This window comes from Mizuhopecten yessoensis, unplaced genomic scaffold (genome assembly GCF_002113885.1).
Source record: "Mizuhopecten yessoensis strain PY_sf001 unplaced genomic scaffold, ASM211388v2 scaffold11163, whole genome shotgun sequence".
Classification (NCBI taxonomy): Eukaryota; Metazoa; Mollusca; class Bivalvia; order Pectinida; family Pectinidae; genus Mizuhopecten; species Mizuhopecten yessoensis.
Genome location: NW_018408911.1, coordinates 849,999 through 877,603, shown reverse-complemented (window position 1 = coordinate 877,603; position 27,605 = coordinate 849,999). Strand labels below are relative to the sequence as shown.

At 34.9% G+C, this 27,605-nt stretch overlaps 1 protein-coding gene across 10 annotated transcripts in view; it reads right to left on the bottom strand.

Moving 5' to 3' along the window:
* Positions 1 to 27,605, bottom strand: part of LOC110467166 (otoferlin-like) — a 250,887-nt gene that overhangs the window by 120,905 nt on the left and 102,377 nt on the right. For 4 of the 10 annotated variants that reach the window (XM_021524133.1, XM_021524135.1, XM_021524129.1 and 1 more), the window contains exons 10-23: positions 27,417 to 27,479; positions 23,301 to 23,385; positions 21,557 to 21,672; positions 20,533 to 20,573; positions 20,074 to 20,260; positions 19,160 to 19,346; positions 14,451 to 14,671; positions 13,815 to 13,923; positions 12,927 to 13,225; positions 12,537 to 12,734; positions 11,809 to 12,078; positions 11,151 to 11,343; positions 8,566 to 8,825; positions 574 to 735 (exon numbers count right to left, since the gene is read on the bottom strand). In XM_021524133.1, coding sequence (XP_021379808.1) covers positions 574 to 735; positions 8,566 to 8,825; positions 11,151 to 11,343; positions 11,809 to 12,078; positions 12,537 to 12,734; positions 12,927 to 13,225; positions 13,815 to 13,923; positions 14,451 to 14,671; positions 19,160 to 19,346; positions 20,074 to 20,260; positions 20,533 to 20,573; positions 21,557 to 21,672; positions 23,301 to 23,385; positions 27,417 to 27,479 — 2,391 coding nt within the window. Of the gene's footprint in view, positions 1 to 573; positions 736 to 4,959; positions 4,975 to 8,565; positions 8,826 to 11,150; positions 11,344 to 11,808; positions 12,079 to 12,536; positions 12,735 to 12,926; positions 13,226 to 13,814; positions 13,924 to 14,450; positions 14,672 to 16,433; positions 16,455 to 19,159; positions 19,347 to 20,073; positions 20,261 to 20,532; positions 20,574 to 21,556; positions 21,673 to 23,300; positions 23,386 to 25,582; positions 25,668 to 27,416; positions 27,480 to 27,605 lie in introns of all 10 variants that reach the window. The other 6 variants (XM_021524137.1, XM_021524132.1, XM_021524136.1 and 3 more) reach the window with 3 other exon arrangements.

Sequence of the window (27,605 nt, the reverse complement as noted above, 5' to 3'; positions counted from 1 at the left end):
AACCCCACAAATACGAAAAGAAGTGTTTGCAAAGGAGATCACTTCATATAAGGGAGATAATTTGATACAATTATGATTTTATGTATGGAATAACAGTTGTGACCAAGATCATTATCAGACTTGGCTCTAGACCAAAAATCTATTGATCTAAAAACACCATATATGGTAAATTAACTTTATGATGTAATTATAGGTCTACATTAATCATGGAACTATCATTTTTCTCGTTGAAATGAGAACCAGTCAGCCATTTATGGCTCGGGCATGCAATTTTTAAAACAGAGTCGAACCAAACTGCAAACCACCTTGCAAGCAAGCACTGTAATATATAGAAGTTTGGGCACGTCACTCCATACATGCTGATCTATAGCTTAAGGATGCTGAAGAAAACCTTGGCTTTTCCATGATAAAGTTCTACTTCTGGTTGCAAATAAATTATTTCTACTCATATCCTTATTTATTACTCTTTTAATATCATGCTGGAAAAAACAACTGATAATTTTGCTAAACAACATTGAAATGCCTTCATGTATAACTCAGTCATTCCTAAAGTGCAGTAATCTGATTGGTTACCTGTAGGAGTTCAAAGGTTGCCAGCAGTTCCCCGGCGCGGTCTGGTCCTCTGCGGATGTCCCACCATTCCAGGCGTGGAGGGAATTTAGGCATTTCATATTTTTCATTGCTTTTCTTCACCAACGGCTTTGTGATTGACCGTCCGATAAACTCAGACTTGCCCTACGTGCAAAAGAAATTAAACTTCACATAAAACAATTCTATAATCATTACACATTCAATAGCTTAACACTGTTCTCAAGGTTGCATGACATTTTTTTTGAAGTCTTGAAATTTGCATTATATCTGTTAACCACTTGTATTTTGTGTTACCTGAGAGTGTAACAATTAACACTGAATCAATCTCATCGTTAAAAGGCCATCGTAGATTGTGTACAGAATGATGCTCTTATAAATATATAACAAGAATTAACTATAACAATCTCCAGTATTAAAGGATATAAACATTCATGGTTTTCGTGGAGGCTTTGGAACCATGAAAACAATGAATTTAATTGATATACTTGACTACTGTCTGTTTTATATGGGTGTATCCACGAAGGTTTGTACCACAATACAATCTTAATGGCTTCAAGCCACGAATGAAAATATCTACGAATATTTCATGATATGCAGTACATTAAATTATTAGCCTTAAATATATATTGAAACCTCATATAAAGCTTATACCTATTCGGAGATGTACAATAACACAAGGCTGACGACCAAGGAGATTTATGTCAGGGCTAGTGTATGATAATGACTAGGAAATTACAGGTCAGGTTAATAGAATGGCCTGAAGTCTCGTACTTTCAGTATAAAGGTTAATAGAACGGCCTGAAGTCTCGTACTTTCAGTTTGAAATTGTACACCCTGCACAGATATGTAAAGTAATTTTCCAAATTCTGTTCCCCCATCTTCATCTAATGCCCCAAAAATGACATTAAACAGAAATAATATCACAATATTATGGTTCTGAAAATGCAGAAATGAAAAAAAAAAAGAAAGTATGCAAATATACCGCCACATATACAAACTATAGTTTTTTAATTTACAAAAATGAAGCTGCCTAATTATGCTACATAATAATAAATTACGCTACATAATAATTAATTACGCTACATAATAATTAAGTGAAAGTATTAAAATGTCAAAGCAAATAAGTAGTGTCTACATCTTTTGGCTTCAGTTTCACAAAATCTTAACGAAAATAATTTGTCCTTCACTGGAATTTCATTGTTAAAATTCAGCCAAGTCTAAAAACTTGAATTACAAAAATACATGTGTTGAAAAGTGTAAATTCTAATGTTGAACATTCAGGTACAAAATGTGTAAATGTATGAAACTGAGAGAAATGGATTTTTGTACATTTACTAAGACATCAACTCTTAGTGAACGATAACAACAAGAAACATTATGGACTAAACTGGGTTTTATCAAAATGCTATATGATTAAACATGAAAAATGACATTTGAAAAGCGGATAAAAGGGAAGTAATTTAAAGCAGAAAGGATATTATTGGTAAACAAGGAAGCAATTTGTCATTAAAAAGACTGTAATAATGGACCACCTTGTTTTGTTTTTTTGATTTTGAAATATCTGACCCTTGTGAGATGGAAAGAAGGTCAAGGTCATTTGTCTGATGAAACCTGATAGCCCATGCCCACTTCCTCAGTTTTTTTTATGTTGGTATGGTACTTTAGAATGATTTTAAAGTATTTTACATAAAAAGTGCCCTTTACTACGAGGAGATACATATAGGTTGAATGTAACAGCTCTAGACCTTAGACTTCTGCAGAAGAAGCTGTTTAAATTTTCATATTAACTTTATTCTGCTGACCTAGAAGATGGGTCAAGGTCATTTCTTAACAAACTTTCACCATAGGTCACAGACAAATTATATCGACTCTAGGTATTATGGTTTTACAGAAGATGTTGTTTAAACAAAAGATGGCAAAGGATGCAAGGCAGAGCACCTTAATTAGCATATATGTAAGTCAGTCTTTACAAATTTGTGTCAGGTGCACCAAAAAATGTTTAAACCCTTGTTTCAGTTCGTACATGCTTTAACATGAAATTACATGCTTTGTAAAGGCCATTATATGATGACCTTGACCTCAGAACTATAAAAATATTACCTTGAATTGATTTTGTGTATATGTACAAAAGTATAAATACCTACACTAAATAGCCCATTACTGCTCTATCTCAAACTACAGGTCAAATCATGCAGCAATCAATATGTGCAATATTTTGAATTCAAGTTATTGTGTTGTGAAGTTATTTTCTTTTCACAAAATATAGGTGGTTTTTAGCTGGATACATTGAGGTGTACATTGTATTGTAACTTATAGTAAGATGCAGACATCATGTATTTATTGTAATAGGTATACATGACACATAATACATTTCCCTGCGATGTGCATAATACTATATTGGTCATATTACGCAATATATACACCATGTACATTTCTCAGAGGTTTATGATAAATAAACTATGTACAATGCCACAGAGGTCCATTGCACAATAATTACACCACGTACATTGCTCAGAAGTTCATGATGGATAAACCATGTACAATGTTGCAAAGGTTCATTGCACAATAAATACACCATATACATTGCTCAGAAGTTCATGATAGATAAACCATGTAAAATGTCATAGAGGTTCATTGCCGAATAAATACACCATGTACATTTCTCAGAAGTTCATGAATAATGTTGTTGATCGCGATTCATTGTACAATATATACACCATGTGCATTGCTCATTGTGATTATTAGTGTGATGCATAAACACACAGATATAGGTTTCCATTACAGTGACTTTAAGGGTAAGATCTGATATTGTTATAATTATTTTACAATAAGGATCTTTGTTAACACTTGATATGATTTAGCTACACTTGTTACACCTGTCATTTCATACTAGATCTCACAAATGTGTTTTGTTAGTCAGATCTTAAACAAGATAAAAAATGGTGCACTACTAAGTTCTACTTGTGCCACAATAGAAGCCACAGAAAATATTGCAGATTCTTGACCAGCACTCAACAATGAAAGAGAAGCTAGCTAACTTAAAATGAAAAACATTTTGCTAGCTAGCTTACAAGACAATGGAAGCCAGCCAGCTTACAATGAAATGAAGCTAGTTAGTTATAAAGAAAAGGTTAACCAACTTCCAAGGAAAACGAACTAACTAACTTATTATGAAAGAGATTGTTCAACATTGAAATTGTAGCTAGCTTTAATATAAAAAAAGCTAGCCAGGTTCCAATGGAAAGAAGAAAGTATACAAAACAAAAGTTAGCCTGCTATGAATGAAAAAGAGTATAGCTAGCTCATGGTAAAAAGCTAGCTACTTTCCAAATCACCATGGACATTTAATTCATAAATGAATGACAATATTGTCAACTAACATTGAATGGCACAGGTTGGCACTAAAAAAACACAGTATGAAAAGACAAATTATACAGTATGTCACCGAAATGTATATATAATGACATTAAAAATACATAGAATGACGCTAACAAAATTGTACTAATGAAAAATGCTTACCTAGAAGATGTAAAAATACAGCAAATATGTAATACACTGGTTACATTAAAAAAAGTATATTCATCGAAAAAAAAATATAGCCAAAAATGTATAATAATGGGATTTTTTTCTATCTAAAATGTATAGCAATGAAAAAATTTAATACTAAAAATATGTAATACAGATGGAGTATAAATATTCAAAATTTTCACTAGTACAACATTTGTCACCAATGTCAACTTTGGCATGTCCACAAGAAAACCACAACCTCCTAAGCCAGGGGAAGACAACTCCATTCTCTTATAAACAGAAACCATGCAGGTAGGTTTGAATTGTTGGCAGTGAAAATTGGTCTACGTGCACAGAGGACCAGTAAAATTTATCTTACATTCATGTAAACACAAGGAATCTTTCTTAGCCCTAAAAACGCTCTCACGGTAATAATTCACTGAAGGATTACAACTCCATCAGATAATTTTTCTGTAAGATCGTATCTGGTTTTTTATGAAATCACTGAAGTTTTATGACTGGTTGACCAGGAAGTTGTGTTGTGGATTTGATAAAATTGTACAATGTTATATCAAAATCAATGATGAGGAAAGATTGTCACTTTTGTAAAACTACAAGATACCATTCTGTTAAGAAAGCAATAAGAAAACTGTATGAGGGAACAGTCTACATGCAAAGACTGCTGCCAAATGATAAGGAAAGGAAAACGCTACAATCCAATATGCTATTTGCTTGTAGTTTGGAGTGTGTTACATAATATTAAGTTAGGATGCTAACAATTAAACTTGGCAAAACATTACAGAACAACAACAGCACGACACACGACAGCATGAACCCATAGGAACGTGGTTCTGTCCATACCTGGCCTTTTATTGCCTAAAAATCAGCAGGTATGGAAACGGTCAGATTGCACTTTAATGCGATGTATTTAAACATAACTGTGGATTGTGTAACTTATTAGTACTTGTATATATTCTGACTTATTTCCACAGCTTCAGATTGTGTAGTTTATTGGTACTTCTGACTGATGGATGTAGCTTATTGGCTTTTTATGTATTGTGATGATGTCACCATTGATCCACTGTTCCTTGCCATTAATGTATTTGGTTAAGTCAGGACCTCAGCTAGGGTAAACAAATTCAAAGTTGCCTTACTCCTCCGACAGAATTTCGTATAATTTAACACATCTCTGATGTAGCAGACATTTCTGAACATGGGCATATACCTTTTACCCTTTGAATATTTACATTTATGATAAAGACATGAGAGCCAAAGACATATACATCAAGAGCTATCTCGTAGGTATGGAAAGCTATAGCTTACAAATTATACGAAAGATTAAATGTATCGGAATATGTCTCCTTAATCAAATAGGGTGTGAAGCATTTCAAAATTGTACCAAAGAGTGAAGTTGTGAAAGTTTTAAGTTACAATCTCAGCTTAGATATTTCATTTCTTGACACCAAGGAGTAGTATTTTAATGGTGTGCAACATCAAAATCTATACAATGGTTGTCTCTGCAGCTAGTTTATATTGTAACTATAGTAACACAATGCTGAAACAATTAATACAGTTTAATGATATAAGCTATCATTTAAATAAAATATTAAAAATATAAGACCATGAAAACATGAAAGTTACAAATTTCTAAAACTGAGCAAAAAACAGCATATTTTCACTACTGAAAGAGTTCTTTTTCTAAATGTGATTAAAAAAAGTCCCTGTATTGGATATATTTTTATGGGAGAGAAACATTTCCTTACTGAAAATATATTATAAAGTCACCCATTTAAACTGAAAGTAAAAGTATATCAATCTTAATTTTACAAAATTGTCAAAGAAATATTGAATTTTCCATAAAAATGAAATACAAGGTGGGTTTACAATTTCTCTAAATCACTTAATCATTATTTCATTCTAAATACTGTTTTGCTCAACATTAAAAAAAATTGTGACTTTTAAAACTGCAGAGCGCATTGTTTCCTTTGGCTCAATATTTTGTAGATTTGTTTGGGAATATTATTAAATAATGATTTACATTTAAGGCATGGAACCAAATTTTCACAATCCTCCTGAAATTTTATGGACATCTAAACTAATAGAGTTCAATATCTGATTATGATAATTTTTGTAAAAGGGGATATATTGGACTCCAAGGGTCTGCTTTTGATACCATCATACATGCAACTACTCTGCACCTTTTGGTGTTCTCCTGACAAAAATCAAGTCCCTGTATGCGCTACTTTGTAGATGATAAAAGCTGCCTTGCCTGTAAAATGTTACAAAATGTTGTATACCTGTGATCTCTGAGTGGTGTTTGATTAAGATAATGTAAATCATATGGCATTGCCACGGTAACAAATTGACAGGCTTTGATCTCAAAGTAGCTCTATCAAAGTACAGGAATAAGTGTCTACAAGTCATGTGACTGGTCAGCAGGAATAAGTGTCTACAAGCCATGTGACTGGTCAGCAGGAATAAGTGTCTACATGCCATGTGACGGGTCAGTTTCTAATGTTTGGAACCAATCAAAATAGCTATAGCTCAACCACACAAGCATTGAATCTGCCATGAGAAATTTCAAGGTGCAGAGAAGATATGTACTAAAAGCAAACCCCTCGGCTATTGAAAAAGCAAGGGGGACAACTCAAATGTTGTCTGCGTTACTGAATACCCAACCAACATAAAGAATACTTTATTGCACTATATTAAAGATTACCCTAAACAGACCATGTATACAGTATATAATCTAAGGTACAATATGGGAGATGGTAGGAGGAATGCGAAGCAGAGGTCAAGGCCGTCAGACAAATACTAGATCTATACACCATTTCACTGTAAAGCAGAAATTTTCACTGGGGTTTCATTTTCGTTTGTTTTGTATGGAGCCTAATACTTTAAGAATATATTTCATAAAACTATCTGCCTCAACAACTGTGAGTTCTAAAGTAGTTTGAAGTGTTTGAACCTCGGTGCTGGTTATTAAACTTATATATAGACTTGGTCAGATATTTGTAAATAGGATCGCCTTGCTCTGTCATGTCAGGTTTAGAGTTTGACAACATTTGCACATCAGTGTGCTGGCATAGTAGGTTCGTCTCTCAGCACTGAACACAACCTGTGTCAGCCCTCTGAAGAGGATTTTTTAATAAGTGCTTAGTAAATATCTAATTAGGAACAGTTCTTGGTAGCATAAGCACTTGTCAGCATCAATTTTTGTTTATTTAAGAAGGAGTATCAAATTGAAACAAAGAACATTTGAAATGATACCTTCTGGCAGTTTACCGTTTTTTTTGTTCAAATAAAACCATGAAAAGATCTTAAGACTGCAATGAAAATTTCTGCATTACAGTGTATGTTTTAATTATTTATTAAACACCTACCATCCTTTATTTTACTTTCATGTTATTAAGTTTAGGAAGTGCACAGAAAGCTAAAGGACGATTATATTTCAGAATGACAGATATTAAGAATAGTTCAATAAATTGGGATTTTAAGCCAAGCACTAAACTGAAGCTAGGAAACTATAAAACTTCAGAAAAGTGACACAGGTAAAAACCAGTAATATGGAATTTCATAATTTCAGTTTGATGTTTTAAAATGTACTGTTATTTTTGTAACTTAAATCTTAAAATTTTAAGAGAAAAGTTTAAAGCAGGACTTAAATTTCTAAGTACCAGTATACAGTTCTGTGTCTAAACCGAAACCCCTAATAGTCCAGATACCTGACTAAACTAGGCCTGCTGATAGCTCTAACTATATAATCTGAAAACCTGTCTAATCTGAACAAAGAAATCAGGTCATTTAGACAGGTTACAATGTGTCCCTTTTTAAGGTCAAATATTATCAATTATTATTCATAGATATGGAAGCTACTATGGGCTACAAATGGTATGTATGTATTATCAGTTATGGGGAAATTTAATCACATTTATTTACCCTTATTCTGTTAAGTATATTATTAATGTCAAAATTAATAGTTTTTATATAGATTGTCTTTATTGCACCATATCACATTTCTTATTTCATATTAGCCATGATACCTGGCAGCTAAATATTCTGAAGAACTACAGGTAACAAGTCTTTAACTATTAATAACGTTTTATGGCATTATTCCTACAGCATTAAATAAGCTGTAAAAAGCTCCATAACACCATGATACATAGTCTCTTCAATTATAAATTGTGATGATTCCTAAAGCTATAAATAACTCTCAATAGCTGGTTATCATGTTATCTATATCTCTATTTCATACGATTGAACCGATGCTGGTATTTAGATATCCTCGTCTACAGTGCTTTCATTTCAAAAATGCAAATTTGTCTAAATAAGGCAATTTTGGAAACATTATTCTACCATTTAAGTTAAAAACTAAAAAACCATTTCCCAAGGAAATGTTAGAATTTTTAAGAAATATTCATGAACCACTGCATATACCAGTACAAGAGCCATTTACGGAGCACTTACCACTTTATCCTGGTCGAACAGTTCCACTATAATGGTAGGGGGGCTGTTGGCGATTTCCTCCATCAACCCAAACATGGTCACTTCGTTGATGATGAGCATTTCGTCCCAAGTCGGGCTCAGTGTCTCTTCAATCACCTGTGTACACACACTCTGGTCCCCAAAGGCGATTCGTGCAAAGGGGTCAGACAGTCCCGACGCATCTGAACCAATCAGACTGCGAGCCTGATAGAGATGGGCTCGTAACTGGAATAACTGCTTCTCTGAAAATTACAGAAAACACATCAGTAAAATAATGTCAGATAGAGAAATGTCACTGGTACCCAGATGAGATATTCATAAGAACATTTTTGGTAGTCACACTGCTTTTTTTTTTCAATTTAATTAACCCTCTGCAGGGTACACTAAATACCTGTATACTGTATGGAGTGTGGATTATTATCTCACCTGAATAATGTATAGATATTGGGGTATTTTTCTCACCTTTACAATGTATGGAAGATGGGGTATTTTTCTTATCTGTAAACTGTATGAAGAGTGGGATCTTTTCTCATCTGTAAACTGTATGAATGGTGGGGTCTTTTCTCATCTATAAACTGTATGAAGGGTGGGGTCTTTTCTCATCTGTAAACTGTATGAAGGGTGGGGTATCTTTCTCACCTGTGTACTGTATGAAGAATGGGGTATTTTTCTCATCTGTATATTGTATGAAGGATTGGGTATTTTCTCACCTGTGTACTGTATGAAGGATGGGGTATTTTCTCATCTGTATACTGTGTGAAGGATGGGGAATTTTCTAATCTGTATACTGTATGAAGGATGGGATATTTTCTCATCTGTGTACTATATGAAGGATGGGGTATTTTTCTCATCTGTATATTGTATGAAGGATGGGGTATTTTCTCCCCTGTGTACTGTATGAAGGATGGGGCATTTTCTCATCTGTATACTGTATGAAGGGTTTGATAATGTTCTCACCTGTATATGTGGTATTTTTCTCATCTGTATAGTGTATGATGGATGGGGTATTTTCTCATCTGTATACTGTATGAAGGGTGGCATCTTTTCTCATCTATTAACTGTATGAAGGATGGGGTATTTTCTCACCTGTGTACTGTATGAAGGCTTTGATAATGTTCTCACCTGTATATGTGGTATTTTTCACATCTGTATAGTGTATGATGGATGGGGTATTTTCTCATCTGTATACTGTATGAAGGATGGGGTATTTTCTCATCTGTAAACTGTATGAAGGGTGGCATCTTTTCTCATCTATACACTGTATGAAGGATGTGGTATTTTCTCACCTGTGTACTGTATGAAGGGTTTGATAATGTTCTCACCTGTATATGTGGTATTTTTCTCATCTGTATAGTGTATGAAGGATGGGGTATTTTCTCATCTGTGTACTGTATGAAGGATCGGATATTTTCTCATCTGTATACTGTAGGAAGGATTGGGTATTTTCTCATCTGTGTACTGTATGAAGGATGGGGTATTTTTTCACCTGTATACTGTATGAAGGGTGGGGTATTTTCTCGTCTGTAAACTGTATGAAGGATGGGATATTTTCTCATCTATAAACTGTATGAAGGATAGGGTATTTTCTCACCTGTGTACTGTATGAAGGATGGGGTATTTTCTCATCTGTATACTGTATGAATGATGGGGTATTTTCTCATCTATAAACTGTATGAAGGATGGGGTATTTTCTCACCTGTGTACTGTATGAAGGATTTGATAATGTTCTCACCTGTATATGCGGTATTTTTCTCATCTGTGTACTGTATGAAGGATGGGGTATTTTCTCACCTGTGTACTGTATGAAGGATGGGTATTTTCTCATCTGTATACTGTATGAAGGATGGGATATTTTCTCATCTGTGTACTGTATGAAGGATGGGGGATTTTCTCACCTGTGTACTGTATGAAGGATGGGGTATTTTTCTCACCTGTTTACTGTATGAAGGATGGGGTATTTTTCTCATCTGTATACTGTATGAAGGATGGGGTATTTTCTCACCGGTGTAGAGTATGAAGACTGGGGTATTTTCTCATCTGTATACTGTATGAAGGATGGGGTATTTTCTCATCTGTATACTGTATTAAGGATGGGGTATTTTCTCACCTTTGTACTGTATGAAGGATGGGGTATTTTTCTCACCTGTTTACTGTATGAAGGATGGGGTATTTTTCTCATCTGTATACTGTATGAAGGATGGGGTATTTTCTCACCTGTGTACTGTATGAAGACTGGGGTATTTTCTCATCTGTGTACTGTATGAAGGATGGGATATTTTCTCCTCTGTATACTGTATGAAGGATGGGGTATTTTCTCATCTGTATACTGTATTAAGGATGGGGTATTTTCTCACCTTTGTACTGTATGAAGGATGGGGTATTTTTCTCACCTGTTTACTGTATGAAGGATGGGGTATTTTTCTCATCTGTATACTGTATGAAGGATGGGGTATTTTCTCACCTGTATACTGTATGAATGATGGGGTATTTTCTCACCTGTAAATTGTATGAAGGATGGGACTATTTTTCAAAGTGGTATTCTCTATTAAGGGTTGTTTTTTTCTCACCTGTATAATGTATAAAAGGTGGGGGAATTCCTTGTGGTTTGATGGCCAGCTGTATAAGTTTGTTTGTTTCGTATCCCCCAGGCAGTCCATTGAGGAAGTCCTTTTTGTGTTTGGCCAGACCAAGCCACAGGTACACCTGAACCTTGGCTTGAATAGCCCAGCCTGCCTGACTGGTAGCTTTCTTCCCTGGCAACTGTACAACACAAAATGGAGGTCAGGTATCTCTTTATACACTCTGTAAGTCTCTACTGTAATAACAGACCACCTTCAGAGAGTTTATAAAGTCGCATGTTGTTGCAGGTGGTCTCTAAATACAGGTGCAGTTAACATGAAAATAATAATAAAAAAAAATGCACTTTATTTTAACCCATTCTTGATCATTTCACTATATTTACAATCACCCACCAAAACATGTATATCTGTTATATTTTATTCTTGTCTCATGTTAATTCACCAATTTAAATAGATACTTATAACAAGATGTATTGTTTGTATCGCAACATGTTACAATACAGTAAATCAGTTATATACTCATCTCTAGGATTACTTATATTCCACAAATCGGACAATTTGCTGAAGAATATATAAATATTTACATTTATAGATAAAATACCACAGAAACTAGGCATTGACATTTCTAAGTGACCTTGACACTGACCTTGAGCAGCAATGTCTGAACGCGGGAGCAGTCTTTGCCGCGTTCCTCGTCTACGATGGAGTAGATGATGTCCATTGCGGGAATCCTCTGGTAGGCAATTCTCTTGTTGCCACTCACCATCCATATAAACACATCAGGCAGGGCGTGCTGGGGCTCCGAGGTAAGACCCTTAAGTCGTTGCAGGTATTGGCTTGCATAGCGAATTTTGTCCTTGAGATTTCCCTTGGATACAGTGGCCTTCATACTGCGAGCAAGGGTAGACATCTGATCCTGTTCAACACCAACTCATCCATTACTAGACATAGTATCAGTTAATGAGCCTCCACATAGACCCATAGAAGGTGAGATGGGTCAATGAGATATCTAGTGTTATACTGACCCTCGACATACAAGAGTACCACAGAGACAAACTACTGTACGCCAGTACATGTCATGTAGCCTCCATCTCTATTGTATAACCAACAGAGACAAACTACTGTACGCCAGTACATGTCATGCAGCCTCCATCTCTATTGTATAACCACATCTCTACTGATGCATTGTTGTTACAAAATTTATGAAAATATCGAAATGTTATATAAAGCTACTTTTTATATTATTACTAAGTAACACTGAAATTCCAGAATGCTTAAGTAAAAGTTCCTGTTCCCATTTACAATCATAATTGCACAATTTTCCGAAAACTTGTTTTTTCAATCTGATGTGAGTTTGATTTCCACAGAACCTACCATTTCCCTGATGAGTAGTTTTTGACGTTCCTTGTCCAGTTTGGTTTTGCCTGCTGTGGCTCCCCCACTTGTCCCCTTTACTATCGTGACAAACTTTGAAGCTGATGAGCCGAGCTCTTCAAACACTCCCCGGAGACGCTTCTCTGGGAAGGGCTGCTCCTGGTTGATCATTTCATGCACATCGTTGATACCATCCTCCTGTGAACAGACGGAAGAAACTTTGTTTTGAATTTGTGATTTTTTAAATGTTTATACATATTTAAACAGAAATTATACACACAAAGAAATTTTTGATTCTTCAATTTGCAATATTAATATGTCAAAGACTTATATAAAACAATAAGGAGAATGACAGTAACATAGTACAAGGCTTTATAAAGGTCTGCTGACCAGTTTCTCCACTATCTTGTTGATAATGTTTGTGTTGTACATTCTCCGCCTGTGGTCCTCAAACACTTCCTTGATGTACACGCATGGCTTGTCATCGTAAAATGGTAGGTGGTAATAGCATCGGTCGCGGGTGACTGGTCGCAGGGGCGGAGTGTGGCTCTGCCACTTTGGAGAGTCTGTACTGAGTTTCTCCATCGGTCCATCCTCCCCTTCCTCTTCACTGTCTTCCTCCTCGCTGCTCGAGTCCTGTTTCTTCTTTGTGGGAGGGTTATACCCATCCAGAGTGTTTCCAGCATTTGCTGTGGGGAAAAAAAGTAAATCACATAAATCCAGAACCACTTTTGACAAACCAATAATGAAGTCTCTTATTGCAGGTGGTCCCTAATACAGGTGGTCCCTAATACAGGTTCAGTTAACAGGAAAATGATTGACATGGGGGAGTTTTAAAACAGATCAATCATTAAACAGGCATCTAAGGTCATATGAGTCACTCAAGGAATTGTTCATCGTTTTGAATGTTAAACCTACTAATGGGCCCTGAATAGATGAGATGGCCATATGGTGCAGTGAACATGTTTACTTTGGTTGACTTACTACATCCCCTTGATAAGGTTTTAAACAGGAGCTTCCTTTCTTTATGTTTCTGATTATCTTCAGTGGTCCCTATAGATACCATGTTTCTGAGCCTATCCACCCCCAAATAAACGTCGAGTAATATGTAATTGTCCAGCCTTACTACACACATCTGGAGGTCAGTTCAGCTTAACTCATTCACCCCTGAAGACACATTTGAACTCTTCTAATTCAAAGGTTGGAATAGTTCATCATAAAATTTCAGGGTTAAATGAGTTAACTTGACCCTACATCACCGTTTAGTAAATTACCTACCAATGCTTATTTCAAAACGGACAGGCTTGTCTCCAACCTTCTTGTCAATCATGGAGGCCTCTAGGAAACATCCAAACAGAAAGTATTCCTCTACTCGTCCTGTTGCATTCTGAAATTTAAAAAAGTAGCCATGATATCTATACATCACTGTCATTCATCAATTTCACAAACTATTCTTTCCTTACTTATCTGAGAGGATACTGATCTACACTTCACCAAGTGTCCAAGTATGTAAATCTTAGGTTAAAAGTAAGGAATTGTTTCTGTGGTACATGAAGTCATAATTCATGGATAATGCAAATTTACATAACAGTATGAGGATTTTATCAAATAAGGTCATATAATTTTACCCATATTATTTTTTTTCATTTCGGTCACATTTCAGAATCATGTCAATATGTGCAAATGTCCAGGAATTCGTCTCCATTGCACATCAAACTTACCAAGCTGAACTTTCAAGAAATGTCTCATTTTTATCATGACACTTCAATGAAAATTCTACATAGGGGATGATATTGAGTTACACAGCACAAAAGAAGGAAGCTAGCTTTGTACATGTTTACTTTCACATTTATACATGTTACCTTCACCTTAGAAAGTCCCAGGTGACCTTGACCTATCCATGACCTTGCTTACCTCTGGTAAAGGCAGTGCTGGTTCCAGCTCTACCATAGCTTTATTAGAGCCCTCCTCAACGCTATCAATGATGTCTGTTTTCAGGGATATGAGCATGCGCCCCCGATAGGACACCCCCTCCCCGAGACCATCATTGAGGTGCGTGTTCTCGTCCAGCAGGCTGTAGTCACGTATTGACCCATACAGGTTTATCCAACAGGGGCCAAACGTCGGGAGAAACCCTAAAACATGTCACCATTACTAATGTCAAGACTTGTCACCACAGTATACATCATAGACATTAAGGTAAAGCACTCTCACATTCATTATCAGTGTGATTATTCATAGATTTAAGAAAAACATTGATGCAGGACTAGACTGAGATGATCGTATAAACCAAAGAATATGTACACTGTACATTAACAGTTGTCCCTAATGATGCAGAACTACAATTTGCTAACAGGTAACAGGGTGCCCCTGTGGGGTGCCCCTGTTAGTACTATGATAACTTTAACATGTTAAGCTGGGTGCTCCTGTTTGAAATATAATAAGTTTTGTATGTATAAGATGGATGCCCCTGAGAGGTGCCTCTTTTAGTGCTGGTAGAGCTTTTACATCTTAAGTTGGGTGCCCCTGTAGGGTACCTTTGATAGTACTGATAAAAGTTATGTATGTAAGCAGGGTGCCCCAGAGGGGTACCCCTGATAGTACTGATACAACTTATGCATGTAAGCAGGATGCCCCAGAGGGGTGCACTTGTTAGTAATATTAATAACTTTTACATCTTAAGTTGGGTGCCCCTGTAGGGTACCCCTGATAGTACTGATACAACTTATGCATGTAAGCAGGGTGCCCCAGAGGGGTGCACTTGTTATAACATTAATAACTTTAACATCTTAAGTGTGTAATGTAATGTAATGTAATGCAAAAGTAGTGTGAAAGATCTGGGTAGTATATGTACTATGTACAAATAGTGGCTCTGTCAGTCAGCTGAATTATGGTAAAGCACCTTAAGACCCTTCCATCTATGAAGAGTATTTAATTCTACCATATATGGGTCTTGAGAAGAAGATTTTTGAAATTTCAATCAATTCGACCCTTTTTGGCCCTACTCATCAGCCCCTGGGGGTCAGTCAGTACTGATATGTGCAAACCATCAAACTGCAATACAATACTGATAATGCTAACCAAGTTTGAATTAATTCCAATTGAAATTCCTTTTTGGCCCTGCCTCGCAGGCCCCTGGGGGCTGGGGACCATATAATTTACAAGTTTGGTTGACTTTGTCTCAGGTGACCTAATAACTTTATAATGTTAGTTAGGTGCTCCTGTGGGGTGCCCCAGTTAGTAATATAATAACTTTATAGGTTAGTTAGGCGCTCCTGTGGGGTGCCCGAGTTAGTAATATAATAACTTTATAATGTTAGTTAGGTGCTCCTGTGGGGTGCCCCTGTAAGTTATATAATAACTTTATAACGTTAGTTAGGTGCTCCTGTAGGGTGCCTCTGTTAGTAATATAATAACTTGTATATGTTAGTTAGGTGCTCCTGTGGGGTGCCCCTGTAAGTAATATAATAACTTGTATATGTTAGTTAGGTGCTCCTGTAGGGTGCCCCTGTTAGTAATATAATAAATTGTACATGTTAGTTAGGTGCTCCTGTGGGGTGCCCCTGTAAGTAATATAATAACTTTTATATGTTAGTTAGGTGCACCTGTGGGGTGCCCCTGATAGTAATATAATAACTTGTATATGTAAGTAAGGTGCTCCTGTGGGGTGCCCCTGTTAGTAATATAATAACTTTTATATGTTAGTTAGGTGCTCTTTCGGGGTGTCCCTGTTAGAAAACTAATAATTTTGAATGGTAAATTAGATGCTCCTGTGGAGTGCCTCTGTAAGCACTGGAAGAACTTTTTCATCTGAAGTTGGCTGTCCAGTGTGGTACATGTTAAAGATATAGGGTTAATATTAGTCCTCATATGTTAGTACTGAGTACTTGTGCTTACCATCCTTGGTGTCTGTCTTCTCTAAAAAGGAATCATGTAAACACACATCAAATATATGGCAAACAACCAACCTTACACATTGGTACATTCTTAGAATGAGGAAGAGCATTTAACCATTTTTGTGTCAAATGGAGTAGACTTTAAGGTCATTGGAGTGTATTGATAAACGGAAACAGAAAGTACATCCCTAGTTGAAAATCCAATGTAGGGAGACAGTATCACAATTTCTGCAAATTCTTATGTTTAATATTAAACTGATGAATATTGTATGTTTATAATTGACAGAACAGTGTGTTCTCTCAATATTAAAGTATTTCAAAGCAATCCAGGCATTAATTCAGTTTTTTTTTATTAATGAGTCACATGTGTCCATTTTTCTGTACTTCAGGAAACTGGCTACCTATTTCACTGCTGTGAAGTTTTTCAAGAATGATAACTCTTACCTGCAATTACTATGTGTTTTAATTTATTATAAAACGCATTTATTAAATTGATATACATTAATGTAAAGTAAATGTCATTATCATTTTTTATTGACATTATTTTGTAAAAATAAATTCACTCCTTTTTACATAAATGTCCATTTAAAATCCTTAAAATTCTGACAACCTATATTTTTTGTGGCAGAAAATTTTCTTTACTTTAATGCAATATAACTACAAAATTTGAAGAAATTCTACTGAGAAATGGTAACACAATCCTATTACCTTAAGTAACTTTATTTCTCTGACAACAGTTACAGAACTAAATAAATTTTGTATTGAGTTGTCTCTCTTTGACCATTTACAAGAGGGCCTAACACAATCAGACCAAGAGTAAGCTTGACTGTAACAGTTACCTCCCTTTGACTGATAAGCTGATGCAGGTCATGAATATTTTACTGAAGCTACACTATGTTAGTACCTTCCTTAGGCTGCTGTCTCTCTTCATATATCAATTTGAGTGTAGACCAGAATTCGTTATTTTTGCCATAATGACCTGGATTTATATAGAGTTGTCTTCCTTGGATCGAGGTTAAGATGAGACATTTATGTAGTTATATCATACCTGCCACCTCTTCCTTTTTAGGACGGAGACTTCCAATTTCGGACCCTTAATTTTTTTGTTTTAACCAGCGAATCTGCTTAACTATTCCTACATTCTACGATCTATTAGAACAACTTGAAAGATGTAATTTTAAACATTTATTTTGTCTCTAGGGAGTATATATACACACATTTCTTTGATTTAATTTTGAGCATGCAGAACCTCCCCCATGAACATTTAAAAAGTTGACAAGTATGCTATAAGCACCGAAAAATGTTTGACTTTCTCCATTTTGCCCTCGCTCATATTGACAGTACATTTATTATCACGATGGGAAATTTGTACACTAATGAGTTCTGTAGATTATTTCTATTGTTAAACGTGAAATTATCACTGGATAAATTTTCTGATATGAAGTAAATCTATTACAGAATCAAACTCAAGAATAAGTTCATGACAGCAGACGTGAATTTAACATATGTAAACTACAGAATTTTTTATGCTGAAAAAAAACCATTTGTTTCTTCTTACTTTCGTTCCTCACTTTTGTACAGTGGACAACTTTTCTGAGTTATGCTTGTACAATGTCAGGATTTATGTGGAGGGTAAATTTAGCATTTGATTTGCCTTTAACCTAGAGATGAAGGTCACAGTGACTCAGCTACCATACACTAAACACATTCTGTGGCTGATGTTGTTACAATTAAGTTTGTCTTCAAGATATCTGATACAGTTTAACAAAGAGGGGCCAGATAATTGAAGTAATGAATCAGCTTTGAAGTTCAGGTCAGTGACCTTATTATGCAACACTGCACACCTTCTATGTGGTGATGCTGGATATCAATTTTTTTTTTTTTTAAATTCATGTCAGAAAAATTCTTACTAAAAATTAAGCATCTCGCTGAGTTTTGACCTTGAGGGTAAATAGTCAGAGTGCCCTCATTACAGTACACTGCAAACTTTCTGGGTAAGAATGCATCAGTTTTTCAGTTTTTTATAAATATATTTACAATTAAATAATTATGATCAAGAAAAACATAACAACTAGAAGAACCACGACCTCAGAACCAGTGTGTGTACTAAAAGATGTGTTCCTTCAATTGACAGAGATATTTTAAGTTAAATGCTGATCAAGTACTTTATCCTTACCACCCTTGGCGTCAGTCTTTTCTAGAAAAGAACCACATTTAATACACATCAATTCATCTGACGAAATATAGAGGTATAGTCTAAGATATAGCATAAGATTTTTTCTGCTATTTTTCAGAGAAACTTTTCAGTTTGTGGTAAAAACAAGATAAAAATAATGTTTTTTGTTTAAATTATCTAAATTAGTACTTTTTCTCAATAAATCAATAAATCAATGCTAGAGTTTAACCCCGTATTTGTTGATTAACAAGAAATATTGTGATTTAATTGTAGAGTTATTGGACTAAAATGTCTTGAGCTGTCTCCCTTTTACCATTTTCCAGAACTGGATCATAATTTATATAGAGTTATCTCTCTTTGGCCATATTCCATTTCAGGAGAATATGTGTTATGTATCTTCTTTTGGCCTCAAAACTGCTGAAATGCTAGACATTTAAATATGTGTTCTGATGATTGAATACATATCTTCGTCAGTCCTATGTAACTTTGTTTCCTGTTGACAGTGTCTAACGAGACTTCAGCCCATTTATACTGATCCACCATGGTCCTACCTTTGTCTCCTTCATTAGATATTTTGGAGATATCAATGAAGAACGTGCCTATGATGTCATCGTTGACTTTGTCACTGTCCCGCAGTTGAACCTTCATCCTCCGACATAATGGCGGAAACATCTCCGTAAACACCAGTTGTTCATTCCATACAGGTTCGTAACATCCCTTCTTCACCGATGTCTTCCCCTGGTAAAACACAATGGAGGTGTAAGTTTTTCCCTTGATAGAATTTCTTTACCAGCAGTACTGACAATGCATAGAATATATTGACCTCTAGGAAATCTTGGAATATAGAATATTTTCTGTCATAGATTGGACATACACTGAAAAAAACAAGGCTCACAATGTTGTGAGTATTTTATAGTCTGAATTGTCTTACAAACTTTGGTATGGAAAAAGAACAAAGCTGAATAACTGACAGAAGCGATACCTGTAGTTTCCTAAAGTAATAAAGATGAGACGTAATCTATAAATAACATTGAGGAAGACTCTAAGTCTCGTCTGGTAAATACGATGACAACTGAGATAAAAATCTCAAAAACTTATTTTACCTATAAGGTAAAAGGAGATAGTCTTTAAATCTTTGAAAAGCTAGGGTAATCTAGGGTAATTAGGGTAAATAGGGTAAATAGAGACAAATATTAATCATTACAACACACCATTCAGGTATTTGATATCTAATTACATGTGTAGTTAGCAGAGATATTTCACTAGTAATTGGATAATACATGTAACTGTGAAATATTTTGATAATTTTGTGACACTGTTTAAAATCTGTACAGAAAATGCTGTTTCATGATATATTAGAATACACTGACTCCTTCACAAGACTACAGAACAAAGAAGGACCCTATCGTACAATGATGAGTGAAGTCCTGGTACCAAGGTGATGACCTTTGACCCCACTACCTACCACATGTCCAGCGAAGGACACTGACACATAGGGGTCCACCAAGTCCTTAGTTTCACCAGTGAATGCCTTTTTGACATTAGCCATGATCCCTGTATTCATTTTGGGTAGGCCCTCTGCCTTCAGCACTCGCACAGTGAATTTGGCACGCTGACGATCGGCAGGAACACCCTCCGGTAGCAACAGATTTCTGCGTAAAATTGAAGATTTCAACAAAAAGTAGCACTTTTTTGTTCATTTATCCCTTTCTTCACTAAGAAAAATATGTTTAAAAAAATCCTGCCTTGTAGGATTATTTTGATACACGTATAAGAATCTGCAATAAATATTGGTTACTTAATATCATTGGTATTTAATAAACTTCAGGGTAAGATTACCTATATGATGATGCCAGATTTGTTACAAATATTTCCATTTTTGTACAGACAGATAAAGGACAAGTTGATGTGTCATGTTGCTTACCCTTCAATGTCGTCCTCATCCTTATCAGTTTTCGGAGGAACCTGTAATCACACAAAATCAGCCATGACTGACTCACACCTACCTGTACCTTATGAAAATATATCAAATTTGTGGCTATGATATTCATAAATGTCTTAAAATTTTAAAAGAAAATTAAAGAATGAAATTAACTACTTTACTTTAAGTATTTAATTATATTTCAGTATGCAAGTTTTCAGATTCTACCTGTACAGAACTGGTTCCATAATTGTTAAAGAAACAACTGAACTGAACATACAGCAGCAGATGTAGGACACAGAAGACTTTAGGCTTCCTGTTCTCAGTTTTAAGTTCAATTATAATATACTCAGGTACAGTATGCCATCCAACTTTGACTACAAAGCATTTTTCCAGAATTAAAATGGCTGGTCAATTTTCACCACTTTTATGTAGCAGCTAATTTAAGATAAAAAGATGTATACGTTTATCAAAGAGTAACACTCAAAAAAATGCTTTCCTAAAGGTACTCTTGGCTTATATTACAGTATACTATCTGCATCACAATGTAAATGGATATAAATATTAAATTTCCTACCCTATAGGGATTCCAACCTACAGGGATTCCAACCTACAGGGATTCCAACCTATAGGGATTCCAACCTATAGGGATTCCAACCATTCCAACCTATAGGGATTCCAACCTACAGGGATTCCAACCTACAGGGATTCCAACCTACAGGGATTCCAACCTAGAGGGTATTCTAAATTATGACAGATCCCAATCTACAGGATTTTCATTGAACCTATGGAGATTTCCTATTTTTTTTTTTAGTATAAAAGTGCACATGTACTTTAATTATTACACTAAGGCTTTGCAGATGGAAAATTTGTGTGAAATTGTTTCTTCGGCAAAAATTTGGCAAAATTCAAACCCCCATGAATTTTTTCCAAGAAAAAAATGCAAAAATGTTTGACCCCAAGAAATTGAAACTTTTTACAGTATTATCATTCAATAATCTTGATTATCTATAGTATGGAGTACAACCTTGACCGAGTCTCCTTTGCCTATCACAGCGATGTCCACCTTGACGTAACCTTTGACCCCTCCGTTGATGTCGTCCGAGTCCGTCAACATTGCCCATTTGTGGTAAAACTGCCGATCTTAAATGCAAGAAAAACCACTAAAAGGAAATGCTTTAATATTCTGCAATATATTTTAGAAGAATTAAACGATATTGTAATTCGAATGTATATATACTTTTTTTTTCAGGTACATAAATCTTATTACTGTTAAATTTTGAAATTGAAATAACATTCAAACATGCATATATGGTCAGATAAATTAATAAATCATATTGTTGTAATTTAATCAAAACTTCTCTAAAAAACCATTGAATTCCAATAATCTTGAAACAGTTTCAACAGATTTTAAAAATCAAGCAAAAAAATATAACCCTAAATATATCACTCTTGCGAAAATTTTGAATCAGTGATTTTTCACTTAAAAGAAAAAAATATAGAAAATCCAACATTCAGTTACGTTAACCCTAATGTTAACACTTCCCTGTTACAACTATCAAACAGATTAAACAAACTGAAATGAAAGAAATTTAAAAGTTTATGTACATTATCTTGAAATATTTTCCCCTCATTCCTGCTGCCTGTATGAGCGAACTGTCCAGGGTAAGAAAGGATGTTAGGAATTTCTACCTAACACCTTATGTCATGTGTGTGATGTCACAAAGCGACAAAAAGGATGTGATGTCACAAAATCAGGAACATTCCGATGCCATGATGCGGAAATTGTGACACCACTTTTTGGGTTTCTGAGTTAGTTCTAGAGATTGGAATGAGAGAAAAATACTCGTTCATGCCCAGGGGTGTAGGAGAGGGAAATTCCAGCATTTTCAAATTTGTGCAAAACCATCAGCAAGCCTCAGGTTTTACCTTATATGAAAATCCCTTTGGTAGAATTAACGTATCCTACACCCCTGGGTATAAAAGCATCTTATAATCTGTACATGGAAATTAATTAATTAGGATACATGAATGTTGATGCAAAATAATGTAATTATTCCTAGTAAAAATCATTCCAAATAATCTGACAAAAATACTCTGATGTACAAGAAATCCTTCAAATAGTTCCAAGATATTTAAATATGAATAATAAAAGTGCAATAATTTTCAAAAACATTTTTATTGACAATCAGTGGTACGAAAATTGTTCTCCAATCACTCTACAATACCCAGAATCCAAATGATTTAATTCCAAGAGATCCGATATATTTTTATGGATGATAACTAATTCGCATTACCCAGAGCATTAAGTATGTATGCTAACCCATTCACCCTTACATATATAAACTGAAATTGCCCAGTCTCTGATTTGATAAGGTTCAAATGTGACTTTAGGGGTGAATGGGATAAGCATTTTTGCAGTGGTGAGAATTATTGTTGTACCACTTAACATGGCATAGCAAGCACAGCATTTGTTTAAATGTTAATTAAAATAGCATCAGATAGCCAACAGCACCACAGAAACAATAAATGAAGGAAGCAAAATTATTTAATAAAAATATATTAGTATATAAAATATCAATAGAATATGAAAGTTATAAATATATAAAATATTTGTAGAACATATTAGTGTAAAATTTAAAGGATAATACCATATTATGAATTAAAAACAATTAAAATGTAATCAATGTCAATGAACGCGTCAAGATTTTTACAATTTTCCATTTTTTACCTGTACTCCTCACAAAAGTTTTTTTTTTTCAAGACAGTACCTTGGGCATTGTAAACTGTGCCGACGTCAAGTTTGTAAGTTCCGAGGGGCTTGTTGGAGCGGAATAGACGTCCAGACTGACAAACCTAACCATGGACAACACAGAAGTCGTCAGTTGTCATAGCAACATGATCCTCCATGCCCACACGCTCGTGTGAACAGGTAAGACAAACAGTTTATAATTAACATTGGATCAGACGAAGGATCAATGATCTTCTATCTATTTCTAATTATGTAATGGAGGAAAGTAAAATCTGATGAATGGCCTGGAAATCAAAGAAAGTGGTATTTTCTGTTTGTTGACTTTTCTCCGACACACCATCCGCGTCACAAGGCATTAAACACCCAAACCTAATAAGGTCTCAGGGTAAAAAGTTGCCAATGTGTTAACCTCCATATGTGAAAAATATAAATAATCATTTCATGGTCCATACTTTCAGACAATTTATTTCCATTTAAAAATGAAGAATTAATAAAAAAAGGCATTGTTTTGTTTTGTTTCTCTGCCCTTTACTTATGATGGTGTCGCCTGTGAAAAGTCAACATACAACATCCAGCCGGAATCAAACAAGCAAATCTATCATCTTCCAGATGTTTGTTGTCTTTATATTTTTGTTTAACATTTTCTTTTTCGTACTACAGATTTTTCAATTATCGATTTAGCACATGGCTTTTGATAATCATCTGACTAATCCAATTTGCTTGTTAGACTAGTAGTTAAAGCAACCATGACTGACTTCCACGCCAGGGATCATAAACAGGAAACACGATACAAAACAGTCCTCCTGACTGCTTTACAGGAACAACCGATCAGGTTTCCATGGCAACTTAATTTCTTATTGTAGTATTTTTTCTGTTATAAATTCAGGCACTGAACACTACCTGTTAAACTAAGTTTAAACCAAATCCTATTCCAATGATTACCCAGTGATCGATCCAGGGGGTTTCCTGGTTTTCAGGAAACCTTCAGCCCTGTCAATTTCCATTTAAAAACAGATTTACTTTTTTTATTTGAAATACCCCCTTTGATCATTTTTCTAATCCACCATGGGATCAGTCTGTGGATCCACCAATGAGTACAGAATTTCTTTGATTTGGATATTAGTTATTATTAATGTAGTTATTCCTTTGGAAAGCAGCTGTCAGACACACCACATACACCATTACCACGAGGTACATGTACTACAGTGGTCATCCCTCTGTGTGAAGGTTGACCATTACAGTTATTCCTCTTAAGTCCCAGGTAGATCTATCATATACCCGCTACACGATAGCTACACCATATAGCTACATGTACACCATAGCTACATACAACACCTCATCTATCCTCAAAAGTCCAGATCATCAACAGGCTTATCAGCTTAGAAATAGGTAACATATATTTTTTCATTTGGCTCTAAAAATGTTTTAAACATTAAATAAAAATTGCCTGTCGAAAGATTCACTTAACTTCTCTGACAACAGAATGTACAAATATATTGTTTAACTTTTTTATATTGAAAACAGCATGAATTTAAAATTAGGCTGACCATGCTGCTTTTTGTTGTAAATCAGTTGTGACATGCTATCAGACTCTGATCCCCTGAGGACAGGTAAGAACATACAAGAAACATACAAGAAGGAAAAGTGATGGAAGGACAAACAATTTGACTATTTCTCCAGCAAAAGTGATAAAATGTGCAGACTTGTTGGGTATTCTAATGTTTCATTACATTTTCTGACCTTTTTTGGGTGTTAGGGTACAAAACAAAAGGTGAGAAACCTAGATAACACTTCTTCAATTATTTTACTGTATCGGTTGTTTCAGACAATGCTGTAAGTCTAAAACGTTATTGTAATTCTATCTTAGCTTGTGGTAAATATATTTTGTTTGATGTTAATCTACTATTGAACATTTAGTTTTTGGGTTGACAGTTAATAGGCTATACTGATCCCTTTGATACATAGTGTTTGAGATTGAATCAGTATTGTGTTATATGTTGATTTCATTCTTTTTTTCTGTCTTTACTGGCATTTTGCTAAATAAAATATTTGAATGAAATTGCCATGATAAAAAAAATGTTCAATAGATCACTATAGGACTTGGTTCTCATTACAAAGATTGTACCTCTTGTGTTTGTGAAAAATTTGAAAAGAAATGGTGAAGTGAAAATTAAAAGAAATGATAATATTTCTTTATAAAGTATCTGATAGATATTAAACTGCATGCTGGGAAGTACCAAGCATGCAGGTAACTTGGTCAGGGCTTCAAGAGCTCTGCAGACCAAGAATAAATCAAAGTACCAGGAGCACTATAAGCTGTCCCGATATCTATCTTGAAACTGCCCACTCGGGTGCCGGAGCTGAGTAGGTTACGAGAGTGGAGCACCTGGTGGGAGGAACACAAAATTCATAAATAAAAACTACAAAAATCAAAGACGCAAGGCTACAAGGTCAACAAAGGTCATCGTGAGGTCATCACAGGGTCAAACAATCACAACACAAATACATTAATACAAATCACATTTTGTGAGATTTTAGTGTATTACATAACGAAATAAAATGCATGCAATATTGCAACTTATGCAATATTTATTTACTGATATTAATTAGTAGATTATCTCATTTACAAGTCAGAATATTTTGTAGACTGACAGTACTATAATTTAGCAACAGACAACTCAATAAACACAGTTAAAATACAGCAATCAAATTTGATGCATTCAAATATAAAATTAATTTTAGGGTTTTTTTAGCAGTTGAGAAAAAAACCATGAATGAAATAGCGAACAAATCCATTGTGCTTTATAGATGAGCAGTAGCTACCAAAAAGTGGTTATATATTGTGTTAGGAAATAGCTGTGACGCTCTAACACTGATCAGCAGGTACTACCAGGGGAGACAATTGAACATTTACCAAAAACAGGGGAGACACAATCTAATATAAAAACAGGGAAGACAATCTAAGATCAAAAGGGGGGGGGGGGGGGAATCTAATATCAAACAGGTTGGACAAACTAATGAAGTCAATATAGCAGGGAAGACATTCTAACATTTACCAAATCAAGGGATACATACAATTTAACATATATTTTAAAAATAAAGAAGTATAATCTTACAATTGCAACAAGGAGAGATAATCTAAGTTACAACAGGGCTACACAATCTAATAATCACCACAATAAAATTCTTTTGTGATTTCTTATCTATAGTGAGTTTACTGGCAAAACAATGGAATGTATGATGATGACATTTAGATGAGAATTGTTTCAAAGTGTCAATGTAATAAATTTGTGACATCAATTTTTCAAATTCCTAAGACATTGCTAAAACATGATTGGATGAAACATGTGATACATATTAACAATGTTCATGCTTAAATATTTTTTCTTTTTCAAAAGTTTTTACCTAATTTTATTTTCAAAATGAAGAGGACCACAGCTACCAACATGTATAACCCTGGTTATTTCCTAAGGTAAAAGCTCTGTGAGACATTATGTTGTAGTTAAAAAAAAAGGTATACCAGATAAAACTTGGTGTTTGCAGATTATTAGCAAAAGTTTTGTCTTTATATTTGTAAAATCTGGTACAAGATGGGTTCAACCTGAGGACAAGCTTCTCATTGGTAACGACAGTAATATCTAGTTGCCAAAATTATGATAAAGACAACAGTACATATTGACACATTCATTTTGATATTTCCTACTTTCTTGTTGTAAACAATTTCGATTTTTGATAAGCTTCGTCATGAAACCACAAATCTTTGTACACCTGGGCGATCATTGCCAAGTGGAAGTAAACGGACTTAAAACTTGAACGAATTGTTTGGCTTGTACAGGATAATTACAAAATACCAACTCTTCAATTTTTTCAATAGCATCATATAGTTCTTACCTTTGGAATCTTTGACACACTATCTTTATTTCCTACAAATCTGGGGCCTGACAGAATTATGTATACAGAATTCCTTGTACAGATATGGGGCTTTACAGGGACCTATAGAGAAATATGTTGAGATCAAGGACCATGACGATCATTATGTACAGATCTGGGGCCTGACAGACTGACATGTACAGATCTGGGGCCTGACAGACTGACATGTACAGGTCTGGGACTCCTGGAGGGAGCTTGCACTTACCGTCAGCGTGATGATTCTGTCAAACAACATGGCAGGCGCCATATGGAAGTCAAAAACAAAATACTGCAATGAATGAAAGTACAAAGTTAATCATCGGACGTCACAACAATAGAAAGCTTACTCCAAACAGTTTGTTAACATAACAAGGGGAATAACTTACTTTTGTCTGATAGATAGTAATTCTTCTGT